The sequence below is a fragment of the Staurois parvus genome, unplaced genomic scaffold (assembly GCF_062004578.1).
Source record: "Staurois parvus isolate SC_StPar_1 unplaced genomic scaffold, SC_StPar_1.0 ptg000168l, whole genome shotgun sequence".
NCBI classification, from domain to species: domain Eukaryota; kingdom Metazoa; phylum Chordata; class Amphibia; order Anura; family Ranidae; genus Staurois; species Staurois parvus.
Genome location: NW_028317964.1, coordinates 5,494,616 through 5,520,928, shown reverse-complemented (window position 1 = coordinate 5,520,928; position 26,313 = coordinate 5,494,616). Strand labels below are relative to the sequence as shown.

General features: G+C 42.0%; 1 protein-coding gene across 1 annotated transcript in view; it reads right to left on the bottom strand.

Moving 5' to 3' along the window:
* Nucleotides 1–642: 642 nt before the first annotated feature.
* Nucleotides 643–26,313, bottom strand: part of SAXO2 (stabilizer of axonemal microtubules 2) — a 42,885-nt gene continuing 17,214 nt past the window's right edge. Inside the window, exons 2-4 of the mRNA XM_089676418.1 lie at nt 16,478–16,657; nt 13,626–13,828; nt 643–5,534 (exon numbers count right to left, since the gene is read on the bottom strand). Of these exons, the coding sequence (XP_089532544.1) occupies nt 4,540–5,534; nt 13,626–13,828; nt 16,478–16,657 (1,378 nt within the window). The 3' untranslated portion in view covers nt 643–4,539. The remainder of the gene's footprint in view (nt 5,535–13,625; nt 13,829–16,477; nt 16,658–26,313) is intronic.

Sequence of the window (26,313 nt, the reverse complement as noted above, 5' to 3'; positions counted from 1 at the left end):
GTTCTGCACCCTCACATCAGGCAGGCTAGATCTGACCCTGGGGTACCATTTATAAATTCCCTAGAGTTGGGCTTGAAATTATTATAGATTACTACAGGTATGTGTATTCTCATTGTACATGGTCTTACTGAATATGAATATGTTTGCCATTTGTATTGCACAACTACCTAATCTAAGAAGGATTTTTTTCATAAGTGTTTGCTTTGTATTGCTGGACAAACATTTCTTCTCTCCTGTCAACTGACTGTGAGGGAGCAGTTTTTTTTTAGACAGACAACTTAAACTGCAAACTGATTTCTTTTCCTTTTGTTTAACACCCTGTTAATAAAATACAGTTTCTCTGTTGTGTTATTCTGGAGGTCATGTACTTTTCCGTCCAGTGTTAAGGAGAAGGCACTGACAGTTATGTTATGTTTGGCCTAGATTAGAGGCTTTACATTGACTTCGTTGTCTTTAGTTCAATATCCTCAATTTCCTACTACATGATCCTGACACTGGCTAACAGCTCCATAACCAACTCTAATAAAAACATGTCAGCGTCTGGAACCCCCTTCTCCATTCAGTCACAGTTAATTCCAATTTAGCGTCTCCGAAACTGGAAGTGTAGACTTTGAATTAAACGTTTAAACACCAAGCAAATACTGACGAAGAAACTGACAGTTTATTAGTGGAAGTTCATTTTAATGCACTACGGTGATGGAGTGTTCAAGTTTAGTACACAAAGATTTCATTGTTGGACACAATAAATCTGCACACATAATATGATTTGTGCTTTGCTAATATTCTTGAGAAATTCAATATTCATGTAATTTTATAATGAGAGTAACAAAAGTTTTGGTTTCAAGGTTTCTATGACTCCTAACAAATTAATTTTACAGATTTATAGAAAATAAGATCAAAATAAGACAGTAGAAACCAGTAGAAAGATATCATTTTCATTTTACTTGATTATAATCTACAACATGAAAAAAAAGTAATTTGTATAATTAAACCCAAACACAAAAGCTGAATTACTTGTTTTTCCATCTGTTGCCATTAAATCAAGTTAAGTTATTAAAGGGTAATTCCATTTTTGTGGAAAAAATAGCAAAATAATAATGTAGCATATACAAATGCTATAGAAGCCATATTGAAAGTTATTGCTATTATAAATTGCCTTTTGTTACATGCTATACCCTTTTCTGTAAAATTCAATACAATATGGCAACCTGGAGGCATTATGTATACAGTTGGTATAAAGGACACCCCAGAGAAATGTCATTTCTCTGCCTATGTGAAGAAGTCTGCACTAAGAGTATAAGCAGGTCAGGTTTTAGGCATCCTCTGCAACTAAAATTTAATTTTTTTTGGTGAGGTACTCTCTAAGAGTTAATCACTACTAAAAGGATACAGAGACTGAAAATTTTCTCATCAGAACCCTAAATGTAAACCAGCTGCTTGTAATGAATTAGTCAATCTCATTCAGAATCAGTCCTGCACAAGACATGATTTATCAAAGGGCTAGTTCTTTAGAGCAAAAGCAGGTAATAACCTGCAACAAAGCTTGTTAAAGTGGTAGTAAAGTCTTTTTTTTTTCCTTTTACCTACAGGTATAATAAAGCTTATTTGTAGGTAAAATGAATATCTCCTAGATGTGCAATGTTTAGGAGATATTCACTCTTTTTTATAGCAGGCGCATGCGCTCTGAAGGAATGGCATACTCGTGCTGTGCCTCAGCGTGGGACTCCCACACGCATGCGGAGTGGTGTCATTATGTCCTGGCCAATCAGGCGGCCAGAGCTCACAAGTCTGGAAGGAAGACTGGGTGAAGATGGAAGCCTCTGCATTGGAGACAGTGCGCCATTGGAGGGCTTCGTTTTTAGGCAAGTCCTTCGTAATGTATAAGTATGTGATGCATACTAGCATATTATGACATTCAAAGTAACAGTCTCTTGGTGTCTGTGATAATCCTCACATTAATAAGTATACAAGTATACGTGCTCCCAAAACTTATTCCACCTTCATGGCAGGGGCGGACTGACAACTCATGGGGCCCCCGGCAATAGGGGATCATGGGGCCCCTGTGTCCTTGCCCAAACTCAAAAAAGCCTATGAAAAAGGTACTAGGGGCATCTCATGGGGCCCCCTACTGACCCCGAGCCCTCGGGCAGTGCCCGAGTTTCCAAATGGTCACTCCACCCCTGCTTCATGAATACATTTCTTTAAATCCGTGTAAACCTCAAAAACAGAAAACTCAATATAGAGCATTACCCCACATAAATATGCAAAAATATAATATAATCACCCAGTGCTACTAACGTGTCACCCCACTTAGTTTCCACGTCTAAATGGCTGTATTAAACACCCTTACCCTATCAAAACTTGCAAAAAACTTCCAATCTTGTACTAATCCAAAAGAACTGTGCTCCAATCCGTCCTTTTCTCTTCTTCAATATTACCTCCAAAAAAGCAAATAATAGTGCAATATTCTTTGGAATATCAAAACGTGCTTCCCTTATGACATTACCTTGCAGGGACATTTTACATTTTTTTTTACCTGCGGTATACTACCACTTTAAAACCCTTGTAATGTATTTTTAGCACCCAGATGGGTTAGTTATTTCCTCAACAAAAATGGAGTTACTTTTTAAAGACAACCCTTTTCTAAAAGTGCTATTTTACCTTTGCACTGCAATAGAAAAAATGTTTTAATGCTTGTCACCCAGGCTTACACTTAAAGTAGAACCATGGCCTTCCATTACATAAATATGTTTCAGCATTTTATTCTAAGTACATCTGCGCTTACTGTTTTCTCCTAGACTCCCCTGCAAAGTCCTATAAATACCTGTTGTGGCTGCTAGTAAAGTCCACCTAATACAGCTTCCTGTGATGGGGTGGCAACGATGCTGCGCTGCTCCAGAATTCAGAGCAGAGTTGCCACTCTCATGTAGGCTGTGCCTGCTTGCACTACAGCAGGATGATACAATGTTGCAGGGGGTGTGGCTTTCAGCAATCCTACTGCTGATTCACATGCTTATAGCCTGTCAATCAACACATGGCCACACCCAGTCCTACCCACTGCTTTCTGGAATAACAACACTGCCTCCGTAGCTGACACCCTCTACCTCAGTGAACTGTAGTGTCTGCGAGGGAGGAATGCGTGAGACATAAATAAAGGGGGATTTGGCTCAGTTATAAAAGGTAAAGGACACAGGTTATCTTTAGTTATGTATGACTAAACAATACTGCTCTTTTAAGCTGTAAATAGCATCTGTGTTTAAGAAAAAATACTTAAGTATGAGAATAATACATCATATATTTATAATCATATAATACTTGCATATGTGATTTTAAAAAGATTATCTAAAAATATGTATCTCAGAAAGTGGTTACTCCAATATTATATAGTGTATTTATGTTTTCCTAAAGAGTTAAAAAATTATTTTAATTAAATACTTATTTTGATTTTTTTTTTTATTTTGTGGAGATCAGCAAAAGAATAAAGTTTATGAAATAGAAGTTGGTTCTGTGCTCTATTTTTCACCCACAAAGCAAGGTGGTGCCCTAGTTTTGATTTGCTCATAGCAGAGATGTAGAAAATTTTAGCATTTCCATACAAATCTATGCAAATGCAAAACTGGCTTGAAGCAGATAAATGCAGATCAGATAGCGTTCAATTGCAGATCATATGCACCTATCAGTTAGTTCTAAATGATGTGAGAAATGTCTCAAACTAATGGGACTGACACAAGCACAAAGAGTGGCGTCACAGGTCCTTTATATGCTTGAGACTTGGCCTGTAAGCTTGTTTTTTTTCAAATGAGAATATTAAAGTGTGAGTTCACGTCTTCATAAAAAAATGAAAAGGTGAAATAATGCCATACACCCTCTCCACCCACTGCTGTACTTACCTCCATGGCTGATGAGCTGTTAGTGGCCACACAACTAATGCAGAGGTTCAGGAATTTGAAATCCCTGCTCTTCTCCTTCTTATTTCTGCAGCACTTCGGGGACAGATAAGTGTGATGTTTTGTGTCGGGTTGACCCATTAGAATCGGTCTGATCAGTCCCGGAAGCACTGCAGAAAGAAGAGGGAATACAGAGGTGAATTCAAATCCCTGGACCATTGCATCGGCTGCATAGGCATTGACAGGTCATCACCCACAGCTTGAAGTACGGAGAGAGAAAGGGAATAGGGGGGATGTATGGTGCGAGTTCTTTTAATTTTCTCTGAAGCTGGGGGATGGAGAGGATGTATCGTCCTAGTTCTTTCATTTTTTCTGAAAAGGTGAAGTAACCCTTTCAGTACCTGTAGTCCCCTCTACGCTTACCTATAAATTACACTTTTGTATTCTTTTGGTGACCTCTAACTAAAATCTGTTCAGTCTATTTTAGGGATTCATGTTTTGTTCCTACCCAACTTCCTTACTTCAAACATGCAATAAGAAAATAATTTATTATTGTTAATTTCACCGTTAGGTTGAAAGGATTTTTGAAGAAATCACACTTATATCAAGTAAGAATATTTTTAGTATGTAATAAGCTTAGATTTGTTCTGAATTAAGAAATGACAGCAATAGCTTTAGCAAGGTTGTCTTCATTGATGTGTGAAAATGAATTCATTTCAGGAGTAATCATTTTTCTAAATATCTTGTGGCCTCGGCCATCAACGCTTTCAAAGACATAACCAGGAGGGGACTGGTAGTTTGCAGGGCAGATTTCACTTTTCTTGGGAGTATAATCAGAGCGATACATTGTTCCACTTTCGAATGGAGCAGAACTGTTCAGTGCTGCATTTGAAGGCTTGAAACTCTGAGTAGGATGTATCTCATGGGGTAGGTAATGCGATTTGAATGTTGTCAGGTCATCAAATTTCCCCACAGCCTTTGGAATTTCATGATCCCGCTTGATCATTTCTTGACGCTTACTTTGCCAAGCCTGAAAATCTTCTTTCATTGTAGAACTTCCCTGAAAGGGCACCTTGCTCCTTCTTCCATGGGAGACTGGACGAATTGGGGAAACATAACTGAGGCGGTGTGGCACATAATCCAGATGGGTCGTAGTGTCTAGCTCCATGTGCGTAGTAGGTGGAATATATTCATAAGATTTCTGAACTTGAGTTGGAGCTACTGACCAAGGCTGATAACTATCACGGAATTCAGTGTTGCCTTGAAATCGTGCATTGCTACCGACTTTACCAAAATCAGGTTTGCAGCTTTTTGTTATCTCTCCAAGTGTGCCCTTGAAATTGATACGATGAGTAGTGAGATCATCAAACGGTTGACTACTGGGCTTATATTCTTGCTTCGGTCTTTGATGCTTTGGCTCAATTTCATGAGGAATGAAAGAAGTGCGATGGCTTGTAGTGCCATCAAAAGGGATGTCGCTGCGTTTTGATACTCCAGGAGGCTTGAAACTTTCTCTTGGCATTATATCCTTTGGAAAAAAATCATCTTGGAATGTAGTTGAATTTCCAAATTTAACAGTAGGAGGTTGGTAAGTATGTTCCTGTTTAGCAAGTTCTCTTTTACTGATATCCCAGGCTCTGTAGTCATCTTAAAAAAAGTAGAAACATAACACGTGTTATTAAAGATAGTCACTTTATGAACCAAGGTAAAGAAACACTGCACAGCTGTATGTTTTGCTCAATGAATTATAACATATTAGTTGTTGAATGCAGTTGTGTTCAAGTGAAATGTAAGGAAATAATACAATTTGTTGGCAAATAAATAGATTTAGCATTCTTTAGGTGACTTTGGACAATATTCATTTTACTTATATTTCTGAAGCCCATCAACTACCTGTTCTCCCTGTGCATATATGCTTATATAACAGTGTTTCTCTACTGGGATGTCGTTTGGACCTAGATTGTACAGTTACCAGCACCACAACAGCCAATGAAACTGGCTTGCCTACACCATGGCAACGAATGGCACTGCTCCAAGTTAGGCGACAGGCAGGGCTACCTCCAGCATTCAGTAGAGGATGGAAGTCTGCCTCGTCCAGACCTGCTCCACCTCCCATCCTCTGATGTGCTGATGGAGCCAAAAGGTAGGGCTCTGCTGTGAAGAGAGGACTGTGTGAGTGGGAATGCCTGTGATGGGGAACTGTGTAATTGGTGGGCTCTTTGATGTAGCACTGTACCGTTGGGGGGGCTCTGTGATGTGGGGAACTGTGTGAATGAGTCATCTCTGTGATGGTGGGGCTATGATGTAATGAAAAGATTCTGTGATGGGGGAGATTTAATAAATTCATAATTTTTAATAACTATACCAGTGTCAAAACCAGTTAGTTCTAGTTAAGTAAACACTTTCTGTGGCTGCAATCCTTCATTGGGACCACATTTTACTTCTTTTGATGGCAGGATGAGGGGTCGCTGCAGAACGTGTGAAAGAATCCCACTGTGGAACTGTAATAAAGGGCCAACGGGCGTAAAGGGCTCTGGACCCAGTGGGAAGGGCCCCAGGCTCAGAGGGAAGGGACCCGGGACCAGAGGAAAGGGCCCTGGGACCAGTGGGTCAGGGGGGCCCTTCATGGTATCTTGCACCAGGGCCTTGAAGGGTCTAGTTACGCCTCTGCTTTATACATTTATGTTAATCAATTTTTTTCCCCCCAAAAGGTTAAAAAAACCTGTGTTGGAGTCAAGTTCTTCAGATATTTTTTTTTTAAGGGGGGGGGGTATATTTTATTTTTGTTGTTTGGTTCATTCTTTTTTTTATCAATTCTTTATTTATGCAGCAAAACATAGTAGCATGACATGACATGACTTCATGATCAGGAACAAATGTATCTGCTGCCAGGGGCAATATAGGTGCAAACATAGAACATTAGAAGAAAACGAGATTCACTACAGTAACAAGTATTCAGTGTGTTATATGCGCGCGCCCCCTACCTGGAAAAGCAAAACCATGTATATATACGTGATTTTCCACAACCAGCCTGCACTGTAGCAGTAAAGCTACAATGCGCGGTTGTCAAGTGAATACTAAGCGATTAAAGCGTAAGAGGCCATCACATGCAATAAAATGACCTGTGAGAGAGATAATGATACAGAAGAGACCATGGGTATCATACACACACCAATAAGGTCAAATAAACTACAGTTATTGAACGACATGAGGTGGAAGGACGGTCAGTTGTCATATACGCTGCTCAAAAAAAATAAAGGAACCCTTTGAAAACACATCAGATCTCAATGAGGAAAAATATCACGTTGGATATCTATACTGATATGGACTGGGTAATGTGTTAGGAACGTAAGGATGCCCCATCGTTTGATGAAAATGATCAACCTACAGAGGACTGAATTCAAAGACACCCCGAAAATCAAAGTGAATAAATGATGCAGCAGGCTAGTCCATCTTGCTGAAATTTCATTGCAGCATCTCAAAATGGTCCTCAGTAGTTTGTATGGCCCCCACGTGCTTGTATGCATTCCTGACAACGTCAGGGCATGCCCCTAATGAGACAACGGATGGTGTCCTGGGGTATTTCCTCCCAATCTGGACCAGGGCATCACTGAGCTCCTGGACAGTCTGAGGTGCAATCTGGCGGCGTCGGGTGGACCGAAACATGATATACCAGAGGTGTTCTATTGGATTTAGGTCAGGTGAGTGTGGGAGCCATTCAATGGTATTAATTCCTTCATCCTCCAGGCACTGCCTGCATACTCTTGCCACATGAGGCCGGGCATTGTCGTGAACCAGGAGGAACCCAGGACCCACTACACCAGCGTAGGGTCTGAAAATGGGTCCAAGGATTTCATACCAATACCTAATGGCAGTCAGGGTGCCATTGTCTAGCTTGTAGAGGTCTGTGCATCCCTCCATGAATATGCCTCCCCAGACCATCACTGACCCACCACCAAAAGGGTCATGCTGAATGATGTTAAAGGAAGCATAACATTCTCCATGGCTTCTCGAGACCCTTTAACATCTGTCACGTGCTCATGGTGAACCTGCTCTCACCTGTGAAAAGCACAGGGCTCCAGTGGCGGACCTGCCAATTCTTGTGTTCAATGGCAAATGCCAATTGAGCTCTATGGTGCTGGGCAGTGAGCATAGGGCCTACTAGAGGACATCGGGCCCTCAGACCACGCTCATGAAGTCTGTTTCTGATTGTTTGGTCAGAAACATTCACACCAGTGGCCTGCTGGAACTCATTTTGTAGGGCTTTGGCAGTGCTCATCCTGCTTCTCCATGCACAAAAGAGCAGATATTGGTCCTATTGATGGGTTAAGGACCTTCTACTGCCCTGTCCAGCTCTCCTAGAGTAACTGCCTGTCTTCTGGAATCTCCTCCATGTTCTTGAGACTGTGTTGGGAGACACAGCAAACCTTCTGGCAATGGCACATATTAATATGCGACCCTGAAGGAGTTGGACTGTCTGTGCAACCTCTGTCGCCTCATGCTACCAGTAGTGACACTGACCCTAGCCAAATGCAAAACTAGGGAAAAACAGTCAGAAAAGATGACTATGGAAAAAAAATATTAGTGGCCTCTACCTGTAAAACCATTCCTGTTTTGGGGGTCATCTCATTGTTGCCCATCTAGTTCACCTGTTGTTAATTTCATTAACACCAAAGTAGCTGAATCTGATTAACAACCCCCTCTGCTACTTAACTGACCAGATCAATATCCCAGGAGTTTAATTGACTTGATGCTATACTCTGTTAACAGGGTATGACTGCTAGGAGGTTTAGAAAGATTGTCTCCCTTTATACACTGCTGAAAAAAAATTAAAGGAACACTTTTTAATCAGTGTATACCAGGTGGCATTTTTGTAAATTGTAGGGTAAAAAGAAAAACACCACAGGGTGTCCGAAGAGGGAGGAGGGAAGACTAAAGAAAAAAAAAGGGAAGGGGACGGAATTGGGGACCACAGTGGGCTCAAGTTAGCAAAAAGATAAAAATTCATCAGAATAATGAAACATATCCCAATCTCCAAAAGGCTGTGTCTAGGGAACAGGCCTGCTAACATGGCTGGAGTCTGTTAGTAGCGCGTCAAAATTTTAAAAATGGTTTCCTGATACTTGGTTTGGTATAGAGTGAGGACAAAAAAAAGAATACGGGTCTTTTGGTCTTCCAAGAATGTAGTGTTCAGGTCTCTTTCCCACTTGCGTAAGCACAGAGAATCCTGCTGGGATGTTTCTGCCAGCAAGATTCTATAAGAGGAAGAGAAGGATTTCCTAATAGGCCCCTCCCCTGTACAAAGGTCTTACATAGTTGCATAGTTAGTCTGGCTGAAAAAAGACAAACGTCCATGCAGTTCAACCTCCTTCTCACACAGTCTCTCTCCTCCCTCTTGGAAGTTCCCAGGCTTTTGGTTATAAAGGCTGCACCCCTTTACTAGTTCCTCTGGGAAATATAGTCTGCTTTCAGTCTGTCCGTACACAACAGTCCTGCCTTCAGCATACAAGTTCCACAATGCCTTGCTGTACTCTAAACTGTAAGAGCTAAACTGCGGAACATGACCATCTTGTGGTTAATCAACATCTTCCAAACAGTAACAGTGCAGAATGTTACACTCTTTATTAAAAAAAAAGTACAGGCCTAAAGAGACAGGCAGAGGTTCTGCACTTGAAGGTAGTAGGCGGCTAGCAGGTTCTACAGGACAAAACGGTGGTCACGCAGCACCATCCAGAAGCAAGGCACATCTGATTTTTTTGTCTCAGAGTAGCCTGCTATATCGCTAGGGCACTTACAGGATGTAGTGGTGTGGTTGACAAAGCCTTTTTCATCCTTCCAGACAAGGAGCAGCCAGTTCTTTGGAAGTGATGTGCCCTCTTCCTCTTTTTCTGCTAATCCCACCATAGCCCTGCCAATTGGCTATGAGGAGTTGGTGGAACTATTTGATCACACAATCATTGATGTGCTGCAAGAGGGTGATCTTGCATAAGCATAAGCTTTGTTCCTTTCAGATATGGAGGGTTTGCAAGATAGCGCCATGACCATAGATGGAGAGAAGGGTTCAGCCACACAGCAGTCAAGGGACGAAGATAGCAGGAAGGTAGCAGCAAGAGGCAGTTATGTTCTAGCAGCTAGAGTTTATTGAAAGGTTACCCCTAGCAATAAGGAGGAGGTGGATAATGAGGTGGATGATACCATTTGGAGAGATGGAAAGTTCTGAGTAAGAGGCAGAACAGCAGCAAAGGGGGGTTTTGTCCAGGGGCAGCTTGCAGAGGACAGGAGGGAGCAGTCATCTTTAGCCATCTAGCAGCATTGCCCCACAGGTACAGGCCACTTCTATCAACCAGGGATGGTCTACAGAGCTCTGTAGTGTGGACCTCTTTTAACATATCTGGTGTTGACAGCACCATTGTGGTTTGTAGCCTCTGCCTGCAGCATAGGAACTGTATTAAAAGTGTCAGCTGCTTTAGTACCCCAACCATTAAGGCATGCACTCATCCTACTCATTTCTCACGTTCTGAATCTCCCTCCACAAGATTCTTCTACTGCATCTTTCAGAAAATCTGTGGCCTCTGGCAACAGGGAGGTGTGACGTACCGCCTATCACCCTGATTAGGTGATCCCATCAGAGAACTGCTTCCTTGCCACTGGGACACAGCACCAAGGTATTATGTATTATAGCTGGGCATTGCACCCAAGGACTAGGCAACACTAGCTTAGGTACAAAAACTGGAACTCTTTATTGAACAGAAATACAGGTTTTTATATACTCCGAAATAGGGGTAGTCCCCACATGAACAATACAACAAATATTACACATTGAGATAAACATCCCACACTAATTAGATAATGAGGTGACCTTGACACAAAACTAATTCCAGGCACCTCCAGGAACTAGCCTAAAAACACAATAGGTGACTCAATTAACTCAATTAACAATGGGACAAATACACAATGGTAAATACATCACACCTTAATAAACAGATTACAGGAAGAATCCTTAGCATCAGGTTGTTTTGAGCTGATTAATCAGGGAACCCACCTAGAGAGTGCCTACATAGGAATATACAAAGTACATTACACAGGCTGCCTTTCGGGTGCCTGGCCCCCTCCGGAGCAATCTGTCCATCATGAGACAAAACTCATACAATATTCCACCAGTCTGAAAAAGTGGAGTTAATTTATCTTCATAGATTACTTGAAGGAGATTGTTGATAAATATTTCTGTCCCAAATAGAGGAGCTTCTCCAACCTAGTCCCCATGAGGGCCATCATATTTCCTCTGACCATTAACCTGTACAAGATTAATATTACACCTTTCCACCCACTCCAGAAGGGAAGATTTAATGTCTTTATGCAGAGAATTAATCCAAGCCTCACTCTCAGCATTTATTACATTATTGTCCATCATTAGAGAATGATCTGCTCTCTCCACGGGCCATAATCAGTGGGTAGAAGGCTAGCCCCTATTCCCCTCCAAAAGCCCCTGTCCTGGTTGGATCTGTCACAGGAGGGAAACATCACAAGAGGTGGATGAGGCTTAGAATATGCCACATCAAGCAAAAAAAGGGTCATTGGGCTATGCTGAGAAGTAAAAGCTTGAACCTTTTCAGAATTCTCCTACAGATAAACTGCTGTTTCCAATAGTATCCTTCCTAAAGTAAATGTCTCTTCTGCAGCTACTGAAGCCGAAGAAAAAATGTTCAGAAACCATCTCCATATTCAGCATCTTAATTACAGCTAAGGAATGTTACTGGCTTTGCAGGTGCTCTTCTTCCAGCTCATGGAGTCAGCCCCCTTCTGCAAGTCTTATGGTTTGCGCTACACCACAGTGGCAAATGAATGGATGATGGAAGTCAACTGAAAATTAAAGTGAATATTCCCTTGCAAAGTAAACACCCTTTTTGCTTTTAGTAAATTAACCCCAAATTTTCCAGAGTTTGATCTTGGCTGAAAATTTCGAATGTTTGCTGCAGGATAAATCCTGAATTTCACCTCAGAGTTTGCAGCCCACCCCGATGCTCTGGCACTGTAAAGATGACATGCAATGTTTCTGCAGCTTGATCTCAGCTGCAAAATTTTGAAGGTCTCTATTTGCTACCTATTCGAGTGCATGCATCCTATCCTGATGCTGGCCAATTGCTACTAAACTAGTGACCCAAGTCTATATTTTGAATATTCTGAAAATAATTGGGGATGCAGAGATAGGAGGGGGTTCAGGGAATGTGGTTTTGAAGTCTTTTTGTGTACTTTTTTTTGTCATTTTATTACATTTTAAGGCAAAGCAGTGTTGTACTGCAAAAAAAGAAACTCACAAACTATATCATTAATGTGTAAGTTCACCTTTACAGAAAATCTGTAAGGTGATGTTACACTAGACTCCCTCCCCCTGAGTCCCGCTGTACCAATGTCCCGCTTGCCCCCGCTGTCAGGCACCAGAACACTGCTTCACTGGTTCAAGGATTTGAAATCCCCATGGCTTAATCTCCTATTCGTAGCTCTCAGTGTGTACAGACAAGAGGCATTCTAATTGGTCAGCTCTGTCGCAAGGACGATGCTGACCAATCAGAATCTGTCTAGTCCATCCTGTCAGCGCTGCAAGCAGAGGAGAGAAAATCAGGTGGATTTCAGATCCTCTGACTGATGAAGCGGCATCCCAGTGCCTGACAGCGGGGGGATAGCTGGACACTGGCACAGCGGGAGGGATGGGGAGGGGGTCCAGTGCAAGGTCACCTTACATATTTTCTGTAAAGGTGATCTTACGCTTTAAACTGTTGTGCCACTGGTCAATTCTATGAAGTTGAGGGCTTTAGATTCATTTTTTTAAAGAGGAACCTTCTGATAGTTTTTAAATCTGTTGTGGCTGTTACTTCCATGGATCAATTCAAGCCTGTTACTGCTTGCTAAGCAAAATGGACATTAAAGCTCCACACCAGTGCTAAGAGGTCCAGATACAGCTTTATTCCAATAAAAGCCAGGGGGACAACCCAGAAAGTATCCAATGTGTTTTGGGGGTTGAAGAGTGTCCTCTTCATCAGGGCTAGAAAAAACATCTCCATATCAATAAGGTTGCAGCCAAAACTACCTAAAAAAAGTTCAAATGAATTAGATTTGGGTGGTACTGCTGTATTTAAGCCAAGCTAAATGTAAAAGTAAACAAATTATTTATGCATCTAAAATATGTGATGACATAATACAGTGTCAAACAATTTTTGTGAACATTGTACTAATCTATAACACCACATACAGCCTTATAGTGTCTCCCAAGCAAGTAAATGGATTGGTGTTTCTAAGTTCCTTTTCAGCCACATAAAACCACAGTGCATAGATGTAAACCAGCCCCATAGTAAAAAATTGGTTTTGTACCTGAAATACAAGACTTTTACTGGATCAAAACAGATAATGCAAATAGTATCTTAAGAAGCCCATAGATGAGTCTTATTTTCATTCAACCATTCAACCAGATGACTTGATTCCACCATCCACACACTCAAGGTGGATGGAGAAATCCTCCCTGTTGACATATTGTATTCTGAGAGTGGGGAGACTTCCCTGCAATCAGATGAAAATCCAACATGGCAGTTGCACAGAAGTCAGTTGGCATTCTGTACAACCAGCTTACCCATACATGGATCAAAATTCATCTGGTCCCTGCTGATTCGGGTGAATTTTGATCCATGTATGGCCGGCTTTAAGGATAGTCTGAAACTGTAACTGACCACAGGCTGATTAACTTACCTTTGTATGTAGGGTTTGTGTCAAACTTCCCCATGTTAATTTGTCTGTTTTCTACTGGACGTGCAGGTGCCACTGGTTCTATTTTATGAGTATTAAAATCTCGGTTATAGGTTGTCCCAAGATCAATATGTCCAGGCTTTGGTTGATATTCTTGATGAGGTCGTACAGGGCGGTTTGTTACATCATATGGGATATAATCTGATCTGAAACATACAAGTGTTTAATACAAAATGTACTTCAGAAACCAAGTGATTCAGAATGACTATAATGTCTATTTTAAATGACATCTAAATTATTTCTATATTACTAGTATACTGCTATACGTATTGCTGTATTACTATCTTTTAATACTGTACATATGGTAAAATGCATGTTTTGTTGTCATGAAACTCATGGAATGTATTTAGACACAAGAGAATTAACACTCCTTCATTACCTTATCCCTGATTTCTGTGGATTTTAAGCAGAATAGGTAACATATTGAATATCTACGGGGACCTTCTTACATCTACAGGGTTCCCTGGAACATTTTGGTTAAAACAAATCGTACTGTTCACATTAGATGTTTGGAGCCAGTAATGATATACTACATTACTGTGTAAACAACACACAGGCCTTATCACGTACACATTCTGCTGCAGTCTGTTGTATATAGCTAGAGTGAAGCTGAACTCCAGGCAAACAGCTAACTCAAATAGATGAAATTAATATAATTTATGGAAGTCTATTTACCCGCCAAAGGATTTGTATTTCTGTTCATCCACTCCTGAGATGTACACACCTCTGACACATAGCACAGCCCCTAGTTTTTCTGCAGTTACGTAACATGTATAGGCCTTGTCCCTCCTCTAACCTGTGACTGGACAGTAAAAGGAGAAGCAGAACACTGATGAGCTGATCCGTCAGTCACTCTGCTCTCCCCTGCTATCAGCATGCTCCTTGCAGTGCAGCACTACTGATTGGCTCCTTCTGCTGCTTCTTCCTTCCCCAATCTGAGCTCTATTATACAGTGGATTGCAAGTCAAACTAAGGTAGTTACACTGCTTGCATTTAAAGGAATACACGTAAAGATGCATTAATGTATCCAGAGGTGGACCTTTTTGTATCTGCCTGGAGTTCAGCTTTAAGTATTGAGTGTGCTATTGCTGAGCTCCACTTCTGAAAATACAAATTGGTTAGCGGTCATGTTGAATCAATGGCTCTTGCATATGTAGATCAGGAGTCCTGGCTTCACTCTGACTTTCCTGATCTTCATGCTTGTTCCAGGTCTTTTAAGCAAAAAGAGATTAGGCCAAAGTATTAACATGACAGTCAGGCAATTAGTATTTCCCAAAGCAGGTCAGCAATGGATGCATTATTTTTCTCAATGGGGCTTTCTTTAATTGTGTTCAGAAGCCAGTTTTAAATCTAAATGTCCCTCTTCAAATCTATCTTCTCAGCACAGCAATAATGATTTGAACAAAAGTCATTATTTTACTTCTTTTGTCTGTTGTCTAAAACAGTGTTCTCCAAACTGTGGCCCATTGGCCAGATGCAGCCCTTTCCTTGCCTTCACAATGACACCAATGATGGGACGCTATTCCTCCTATTAATACCAATAATGGGGCACTATTCCTCCTATTAATACCAATGATGGGGCACTATTCCTCCCATTGACACCAATGTTTGGGCGCTCTTTCTCCCATTAGTACCAATGATGGGGCACTCTTCCTCCCATTAGTACCAATGATGGGGCACTATTCCTCACAATGATACCAATGATCTCACCTAACTGCCGATCTCCTCCACTCCTCCTACCACTCCATCCCCCACAGCCATTTCCTCCTTTACCACTATACCCTCCCTCCTAGATTGTAAGCTCCAAGGAGCAGGGCCCTCGAACCCCTCGTGTATTGTATTGTTACTGTATTGTCTCATGTACTGTCTTCCACTATAATGTACAGCGCTGAGCAAACTTTTTGGCGCTATATAAATACTGTATAATATAATAATAATAATGATGGGATGCTATTCCTTCCATTAATACTAATGATAGGGTCCTATTCCTTCCATTTATAGTGATGATGGAGCACTATTCCTCCCCTGACACCAGCGATGGGGCGCTATTCCTCCCATTAATAATAATGATAGGGTGCTATTCCTCCTATTTATACCAATAATAGAGCACTATTCCTCCCTGACACCAACAATGGGACGCTATTCCTCCCATTAATTCCAATGATGGTGTGCTATTCCTTCCACTAATACCAATGATGGGGCAGTATTCCTCCTCCTACTGATCACAAGTGCGATGTCATTTTGTTATGCCAACTGATCACCAAGCCTGAGATATTATTTATTCCTGTAAAGTCTGAAGGTCAGTAAACTGGCCCCTGGTCTAAAAGAATGTACATCCAATGTAATGTTCACATGATTAAAATCCAACTGGGAATTAGATAATATCTACCATTGCAGTGAGCACCCCACCACTGCAAGGGTTAAATGCTCATTATGCCTACCACATCCCCCACTTCATTGCTCTCCTCCCTGGAGCTCCAGGCTACAGTCAGTCGCTTGGCATCACAGGGTTATTAACCCTACATTGTAATTGAAGGGGAAAGCAAGTGACCAAGGCCATGAGTGGCTTAGAGAGGAGGCTGCAGCAACCCAGACGCACTGCTGGGTGGAAACTGCTGGAGAACGAAATAGGTATTTCTCCTTATTCATTCACCCTTAAGACATAATGAGCCTTTAACACTTGCAGTGCAGGGGGCCACAGTGCAAGGGTATTTTTTTGTTGTGCCTGGAATTGGGCTGTAATGGTGGTAGCTGCAATATTCCTCAAATTCCAAATAAAGCATTCAAAACATTACTTAAAGGTTGTTACTCCTTCCATTTTCCCACGGTTTCCTTGGTACTGTTGCTTTGGTTTCATGCTGTTTGGTGGTTGTATATTACCATACTGGGGGTATTTCTCCACATATTCAGTCAGTACACATGGTTGTCCAGATTTTTCAAAAATCTTTGTAGGAATATGTGGGCATCGGTGACGCCTGCAGAAAATAAACAAATTAAATGATGAAAAGCATAGTAGCCACAAATTACTTAAAAAACGTATATGATAAATGGACCAGGACAGCACACCATAGACATTAGTCATGTAGATGTAGGTTTAAAGACGAATTCCAGGTATTTTATGCATATTTACACTGATCCAGCTTGAACTAATGTTACCATGTATACACTATACCTGGTTGATGCCCCTGGAAGCTGGAAATCACTGAAGTAGACACAGCTACTCCTGTGGACTTTACTTGCTTCCAGGTCCAATGCTGAGCAGTTTTCTGCTACATTCTGAACACAGGAGGCTGGCCATTCAGAACAAGCACTATTCACCGTTCTTTGATTGAACGAGGTGTAGAGTGTGAGGTTCTCACCCCACCTCTCCTCCTCGTTCAATCAGAGAATGCTTTGCATTCGTTCACAAAAGAGAAAGCATTCTCTGAATGGTGCCCATGCCAAGCAGGCAACCTCCTTACGTTCACAAGCAGCAGGGCAGCCACTCGGCAAGGGGTCCAGAAACAAGTGGAGATCCCAGGAGTAGCGATATCTTCAGTGATATCCAGCTTCCAGGAGCATTGGCCAGGTATGGCGTATTGGTATATGCATAGTTACTTGGTACAAGCTAGACCAATGTAACTATGGGTAAAATATTCATACCTGGAATTCTTCTTTAAGTATGTCATTGCTCATGTGTTTTTATTAGCTTTTATATTATTATAATTTACAATATTTCACAGAAGTGAGTACACCCCTCACATTTTTGTAAATATTTTATTCTATCTTTTCATGTCACAACACTGAAGAAATGACACTTTGCTACAATGTAAAGTAGTCAGTGTACAGTTTGTATAACAGTGTAAATTTGCTGTCCCCTCAAAATAACTCAACACACCGCCATTAATGTCTAAACCACTGGCAACAAAAGTGAGTCCACCCCTAAGTGGAAATGTCCAAACTGGGCCCAATCAGCCAATTAGCTCCCTGGTGTCATGCGACTCCTTACTGTTACAAGGTCTCAGATGTGAATGGGGAGCAGGTGTGTTAAATTTAGTGTTATCGCTCTCACTCTCTCATACTGGTCACTAGAAGTTCAACATGGCACCTCATGGCAAAGAACTCTCTGAGGATCTGAAAAAAAGAATTGTTGCTCTACATAAAGATGGCCTAGGCTATAAGAAGATTGCCAAGACCCTGAAACTGATCTGCAGCACGGTGGCCAATATCATACAGCAGTTTAACAGGACAGGTTCCACTCAGAACAGGCCTCACCATGGTCCACCAAAGAAGTTGAGTGCACGTGCTCAGCATCATATCCAGAGGTTGTCTTTGGGAAATAGACGTACGAGTGCTGGCAGCATTGCTGCAGAGGTTGAAGGGGTGGGGGGTCAGCCTGTAAGTTCTCAGACCATATGCCGCACACTGCATCAAATTGGTCTGCATGGCCCAGAAGGAAGCTTCTTCTAAACATGATGCACAAGAAAGCCCGTAAACAGTTTGCTGAAGACAAGCAGACTAAGGACATGGATTACTGGAACCATGTCCTGTGGTCTGATGAGACCAAGATAAACTGACTTGGTTCAGATGGTGTCAAGCTTGTGTGGCGGCAATCAGGTGAGGAGTACAAAGACAAGTGTGTCTTGCCTACAGTCAAGCATGGTGGTGGGAGTGTCATGGTCTGGGGCTGCATGAGTGCTGCTGGCACTGGGGAGCTACAGTTCATTGAGGGAACTATCAATGCCAACATGTACTGTGACATACTGAAGCAGAGCATGATCTATTACTGGACTACATGTAAAGCACACCCAAACTGCTGCATGCAGGGACGTACAGGTGAATATGTATAAAAGACCCTCATTTGCTGATTAGTGGAGACATCATAAATATGACCTCATCAGTGAATCACTGTATGTTTGCTACATCTAAGAGTTGGTAAGCTGCAATTTAAAAAAAAGTTTGATTTTGGGTTTAATACCACTTTAAGCCATACACTTCAGTCTGGGACCCCCTATTAATAACCTTCTTTGGTGTATCAAATACCATTAAGCATACACATTGTACTGCCAACTCAGAGAGAAACCAATAAGCCTACCGATATGTTTTGTATATTGGGAGCATGGGAGGAAATAAGAGTACTAGCGGAAACACAAAATAACTCCGTAAACCATTAAATACATATATATTATATATTTATTTAGTTATTATTTGTTTCCCCATTCTGCGCTTTACAATTTCAGCAACTTTCCTATGCTGCATTTTAGAAAGGGACACCTGCGGAGGAGACATAGGGTAAAGAAAAAGAAAAAAGAATGTCTCTCCAATAAAGGGACAGTTGGGAGTTGCTCCAGTTTATGATTACAAACAGTAGGAAAAAGTACTGAGCAGCATCATTTGGTATGTTAAACTTTAACTACTAACTTACTGGAGTTGATTTACTAAAATTGTAGAGTGCAAAATCTGGTGCAGCTATGTATGGTAGCCAATCAGCTTCTAACTTCAGTTTGTTCAATTAACCTTCTTTGACAAGAAAACCTGGAAGCTGATTGGGTTCTTTACGGAGCTGCAGCAGATCTTTTGAGCTCCAGTTTTAGTAAATCCCCCCATTGTGATAAGAAGCACTGGACAAAGCTAGTGCATTGCTCAAATCACAGTTTCTACTGACATCTTGTGGACAATGATGGTATGACGCTTAGATGCCTCTTATTATAGGTATTTACTGTATATAGTGTCAGCAATTTACGCAGCGCTTTACAAATACTGTGCTTTCATATCAAGCATGGCCTTCAAGGAGATTAAGATCTAAGACCCCTACCTCACGTTCACACATACACATACTAGAGTCAATTTAGACAGGAGCCAAATAACCTACCAGCATGTCTTTGGTGTATGGGAGGAAACTGGAGCACCCGGAGGAAACCCATACAAGCCACTGTGAGGACCACAGTATTACTGAACAGTTCACATTCAGAGCATGCAAAATTCTACACATTTGAAACTAAGCCCTGGTTCAGATATGGGAGTGCATGTTTTGCATGTGCATGTTGCAGGTAGAACAGCATATTCATTTAAACGTGCTGCCCTACCTGTGAGAAATGCAGGGAAAGAAACCCTCAACTATTTTTTTCAAGTCTCCCCACACTGATGTGGATTACAAAAATACAAACACATATGAAAATCATTTGACTTCACATTTAAAGTCATACTAAAGGTTTTTTTTTTTTGTAACAAACATGTCATATTTACCTGCTCTGTGCAGTGGTTTTGCACACAGCAGCTCCGATCCTCCTCTTCTGGTTTCCCCCACTGGCACTCCTGGCCCCTCCCCGCTTGCTGAGTGCCTCCATAGCAAGCTGCTTGCTCTGGGGGAACTTGTGCATTCCCACTCTCAAGCCCCATAGACATACACACACAGAGCATTGCTCAGCCCCGTATCCTCCTCACTGGCTTCTTTCTGCTGCTGTCTCTGAGCCAATGAGGAAGGAGAGAGCTGGGATTGGTCTTAGGTAAGAATTAGGGGGTCTGCACAAAGAAGGTTTTTTTTTTTACCTTCATGCATACAATGCATAAAGGTAAAAAAAACTTCAGCCTATATTAGATAGTGAGGGTCTACTCTAGAACCTAAGTTATATACTGCATGCAAATTATGTTTTATACAGTACACATATCAATCTACGTTAGGAGCCACTAAAATATGTTGAATTAGCCCCTGTAGTGGGCCCACATCTGTACTGCAAGGGTTAATTGTCCATTTTATCTAGGGGAGAGGAGAAGCACTTGTACTTACCTCATCCACCGCTCCCCCAACAGTTAACGGTCCCCCACGATCTGGCAGTGGATTGTCCCAAGGACTCCTCACATCCAGGGCAGGCCAATGAATGCTCGATGACAACAGACCCTAGACTGCTGGAGCAGTGGGGAAGCAAGGACCGGTCTAGCAGTGGGGAAAAGCGGAGGTTCGGGTGCGCAAATGTCCTTTTATTGTTCCTCTATACCCAAACAAATAATGAACCCTTACAGTGCAGGCAAAGCCACACTGCAATGGATAATTTTTTGCTTGCCCAGAGTTGTGCATTAAGCTCACTGATCAGATGAAGATTGCCCCTTGCCATTATACAAAAAAATCCTAAAATGCGGTAGTAGATTCATCACATATCAGATGTGAAAGCAACATGATGGAGAACTTGTGACTGATTAACACCATATTTAAGACTGATTATCCTTTCAATATATGTGCGATATTAGCACTGTGGGTGGAGATATTTTGATTACTTAATTTGTGTTCCAAAACTGAATTTTATGCCTGATAGCCCTTTCCTGCAGATGGCCAGTGCATGCCCTGAAACATTGGGGAGAATTTCAAAATCTCTTTTGACTAATATGAGCATGTATGCGTACATACTCAGTAATGGTCTGCCAATATGAGTGGTTCCCTTGGGTGATCAGCTTATGTTCATGAAGTGTACCTAAACTTGCTGAAAATGAAGAAAACAAAATCCACCACCAACCCTTAAGACTGTAATATTTAACTCTCCTAGAAGCCTCTTCCTGGCAGCAGCGTTTTGGCATCTAGCCACCCCCCCCCCCCCCCCCCCAATGCTTGTAAAAGTGTGTGACCATTTCATTGGCCAGAATAAATAATTTATTTTGACCATTGAAATTAATTAACGCTCAAGCGCTAAATGTGCCAAGCATTAATGCGCGGGTTTATATGCATTTAGATGCATCAAGCGTTTTTTTTCTGCCAAAAACCTGCAGCTCCTGGATGCACTGGCAGTGTTTTTTTTATTGATTTTAAACTTTTCTTCTACTAAATGCTTGGACACATAGGATAAAATGCAGGGGAGTTAAGAGGCAGGAAAACAAATGCCAGACGTCACTAGAAGCAGCTAAAAAAAATGTCCAGCCTGCATGAGGCCTAAAGTTGCAATTTATTACATGGATTATGTTCTTTCGATCCCATAGCCTTTACAGCAAGCCATTCCCTTACTCTTTCCTCCAGCTGCTGGTGGACCTCATCTGGAGCCTGCACGTTTCCTAATTTATCTTGTATGTGGTGGGCACAGGAATCACATTCCATTACCCAGAAATTTGAAGGGGAAGTGGTGCTGAGGACTTGGGGTCAGCGGTGGTGGGTACCTAGGGTGAACCATTTCTTTGATCCACCCTTCATTATATAACAAAATTCTTTTCATTAATGTAGCACTACCCCCTCAGGAGCCGCTGAGTATTTTGGGACCTGGTCTGTACTCTTAGCACAGCGAAAGGTAGTTGCTCAGTTGGGGGTTCCCCTTGTTCTCCAGGTCCCTCTGAGGAAGAATGCTGATCACAATACCACAATCCACCTGTCTTCAGGGTCGACTCTCCTGCTTGTCAGCGATACCAGTGGTCTGTAGTCTCTCTTTTTGGGTCTCTGGTGTGACCCGATCTGGCTTGGGCCCTCTGAGTTTCACACTAGTTTCTTACCCTTACACAGTCTCCTCCCTTCCTCCCCAGGAGTTACCAGGCTCCAAATTATATAGGCTCCTGCCCAGGGGCGGACTGACCATTTGGACACTCGGGCACTGCCCGAGGGCCCGGGGTCAGTAGGGGGCCCCATGAGATGCCCTTGGTACCTTTTTCATAGGATTTTTTGAGTTTGGGCAAGGACACAGGGGCCCCATGATCCTCTATTACCTGGGGCCCCATGAGTTGTCAGTCCTGCTCCTGCCCCTTTGCTAGCTGTTCTGGGAAATGTAATCTATTTCTCTTTCAATACGTTTTTATTAAAACGTTTTAAAAAATAAAGTTTGTGACTGCGATCAGATATACAGATAGAGGTGCACCCCCCCCCCCCCCGATCCCCATTGTGACAGCTAGCGGGGGATCTTCACCTCCCCGCTAGCTGTCACAATTTTAAGAAACACGGCCATGCGGTGCTCTGCCCACCTGGCAGCGTTTGTCAGCTTGTTGTTTTCAATGAACTACCACGGCGCTCCACAGTACCGTGTTAGTTCATTGTGCCTCCCTGTCAGTAAGTACCTGCTTGCCCTTACGAGCAAGCAGATATACTGACAAATCTGCAGGAGATCTGCTGATCGCTGATGCAGTGCGTTCGAGGCTCCACAAACAAAAAATAACAAATGCACGTTTTTTTACCTGCAAAAAAATTTATTATTTTTTGTTAAAAGGTGAACTTATCCTTTAAGTAGAGAAATTGTAGCACATGATTAAAATGTTTAGCATATCAAAGAATACATTAATCATGCCATAACAGAGGAGCAATGCAGATAAACGTAAGTGGAATCTGTGCACCTATACCACACAAACAGGCGCTGGTGGGTGAGATGCATATATATTGAGTTCACTATACAAGAAACAAAGGGATGCACAGTTTTAGTAAAGATCATCCCTATGGAAGAGTCAAAATGTATAGGCAATGCAGGGGATACGGGGGGGGGGGGGGGAGAGTAAAGTAGAAAAGGATGGAAGGAGCACCCCAACCGAAATCCCAGGGTCTCAGTGCTCATAGCAATAAGTAATTGGCCAAGGGAATGTAGTACAAGTTCAACTATGCTTTTCTTTGCTATATTAAAGGATAAGTTCACCTTTGGGAACATGTTACTTGTTTCATCCATTTTTAGGGTGGAACATGTAGCATTTTCCCATAGCTGTAGCTGCGCCCGCCAACCCCCTCCCTCTTACAGATAGTACAGGCAGACTTCTCCCAGTACTATCTGTCAATTTTGAAAACAGCGTGGCCGCATAGGGCTCCGCCCACACGGTGGCATCATTCATTCACGGACTTCTTGAATGAATGAACTGCAAATCCCAACAGCCTTAGCGGCTGTCAGCTTGTAGTTTTCAATGAACTACCATGGTGTGATAGTTCATTGAAGCTTCCTGTCAGAATATTTGCTTGCTCATACATCCCGTACGGCAAGCAGATATCTACTGACCGCTGGTGAAATGCTTTCCAGGCTCCTGTAGACAAAAAAAAATTACATTTATTTTTGTCTAAAAGGTGAACTTATCCTTTAAAGTCTGTAATAACTATTTTGCAGATCACTGCCATCTTGTGGTTAATTAACATCCTGCAACCAGTAAAAGTGCAGTGTGTTACATTACAGATCATACAATTAAACACATAATAACAGCAGCAATATTAATAATAATATTTAGATAAGCAGCTCAGTGAAAACGGGAGTGTTCCCCTATATTGGTAGTGAGTGTAAAAGTACCCCTAACCCTAGCAGTAATGCTGTGCCCCATGTAACACTACTGGTTATTATAGAGCCTCCCTGTCACAATGGCAGTCATTTTATTGCCCCTGTTCCATCAGAGCTGGAACTATGCAGGCATTTTTGGCCAAAGTCAGACAGTGCCTGAGATGCACCCTGTAATTGGGAGCACCTAGGAAGACCACACATGCCACCCTGCCCTATGTATGCCACTGCACAGCACCATGACAATCTTACAAAAACATGTTTAAATGTATGAGGGCTGTACTGAAAGTAATGAAAAAGTGGGCATAATTTTTTCATTAACTTAGGTAGATTGTTCAAATTTCACATGTTGGCAGAGTAACTCTTCCTCTATAGTAACTCTTCTTCTTTTTCATTTCAGGTAAATAATATATTGCAAGCAGAAGCAACATGCCGTCATTGAGTTCTTGACAAAGGAGCAGTGCAGGATGTCCAACATCCACAGAGGACTAAAGAATGTTTATGGAGATGACATCATTGACAAGAGCAATGTGTACAGATGAATGAAGAAGTTTAAAGCAATACTAAAAGCAATTATTTTAAAAAAGTTACAAATGTTTTATAATTAACAGCTCTGTGCAATGGTTTTGCACAGAGCAGCCCTGATCCTCCTCTTCTCAGGTTCCCTGCCGGAGCTCCTTTCCCCTCCCTCCTGCCATGTGCCCCCAGAGCAACCAACTTGCTATGGGGCACCCAAGCAGGCTTGCTTCCGATCCACTGCTCTATGTGTCCATTCATATACAGAGCCGCTTCTCAGCCCCGCCCTCCTTGCTCTCCTCATTGGCTCACTGGCTGTGACTGACATTGGCTCCCGCTGCTGTCCCAGTCAATGAGGAGGGAGAGTCCCCGGAAAGCCAAGGCTCTCGTGCATATCACTGGATTGCTGGGGGGCTGGGGGAGCTGCTGCACACAGAAGTTTTTTTTTACCTTCATGCATAGAATGCATGAAGGTAGAAAAAATCTTGAGCCTTTAGAACCACTTTAAAGAAGGGGGAACCAGCACTGAAGATAAACCACATAGTGAGAGACTATCAGTGCCATACAGCCTGCACCCCTCCTTCATCAAGAACTCAAGGACAGCATGTTGCTTTTGCTTGGAATCCATTATTTACCTGCAACAAAAAAGAAAAAAAGAGTTACTACAAGGAAGAGATACTCTACCAACATGTGAACTTTGAACGATCTGTGTTAGATAAAAGAAAAATATGGGTTCTCCCCCCAAAAAAATTATACTTACCTAGGTGGATCCCACATCAATCTGATGCTGCATCTGTCCCCCCCCCCCCCGGCTCTACACTGAGAACTGAGTGATCAAAAACCTCTGATCACTCAGTTTTTTGCTCTGAGCAGAGAGCCGTGACTGTCAGTCTCTGGATCTCTGCTCTGCTCTGCCCCTCCTGTGCTCACTGAAGTGCCGGGCTGGGGGAGGAGCTGGTTCAGTCTCCCAGCAGCTCGTTGAGAGGCTAAGCCAGCTGCCAGTCGAAGCTGCTGGGTGTATTGAGATCGATCCCGTGCTTGGACTGGCTGAGTGACTTCACTTTCATACGGGAAAAAAATAAATAAAATATATATATATATATATATATATATATATATACAGTGCTCAGCATAAATGAGTACACCCCAACAGATTTCTCAGAAAACCTTTACTGTCCTTTCAGAATTAACATTTTCTATGGGATACTATTCTAAAAAATACTCCCACAAATGCAGGCCATTGCTTGCAAAGAAGATTTGTTAATTTGCACACACAAAAAAAGTAGTTTTCCTAACAAATTAATTCAAGACCATGTTGCAAAAATGGATACAGCCCAATGAAAGTCTTAGGAGAAATGCTACATTTTAGACAACAAAATCCTAATTAATAAGAATTCAACTCCAGGTGAGTCTAATTATTCATTAAACAGGTGTCCAGTAGACAGTTGATTATAAGGGCGTTACACAAAGAAAACCCCTCCCCATTTCATGCTGTTGGCAATGGCACCACATGGAAGAGAGATGTCACAAGGCCTGGGAAAGAAAATAATTTCTTTACACAAAAAAAGTGAAGGCTACAAGAAGATCAGCAAAGCTTTACTTATCAGTCAGAATACTATAGCAAAAGTGATACAAAAATTTAACAAAGATGGAACTGCAACCATCTCACAGAGACGTCCAGGCTGGCCAAGAATGTTAACACCTCGACAAGAGCATCTTCTCATGAGAATGGTTGAAGAAAATTGCCATGCAAGTTCACTGTAGTTAGCTAAAGAATTAGAAAGCCAAACTGGGGTGATTGTTTCCTGTGACACAATACGGCGTAAGCAGAGGAATGGCATGCATGGGTGTCATCCGTGAAGGAAACCTTTCCTAAAGCCCATGCACAAAAAAGCTCACCTAGAATTTTCCAGAGCCCATGCTGAAAAAGA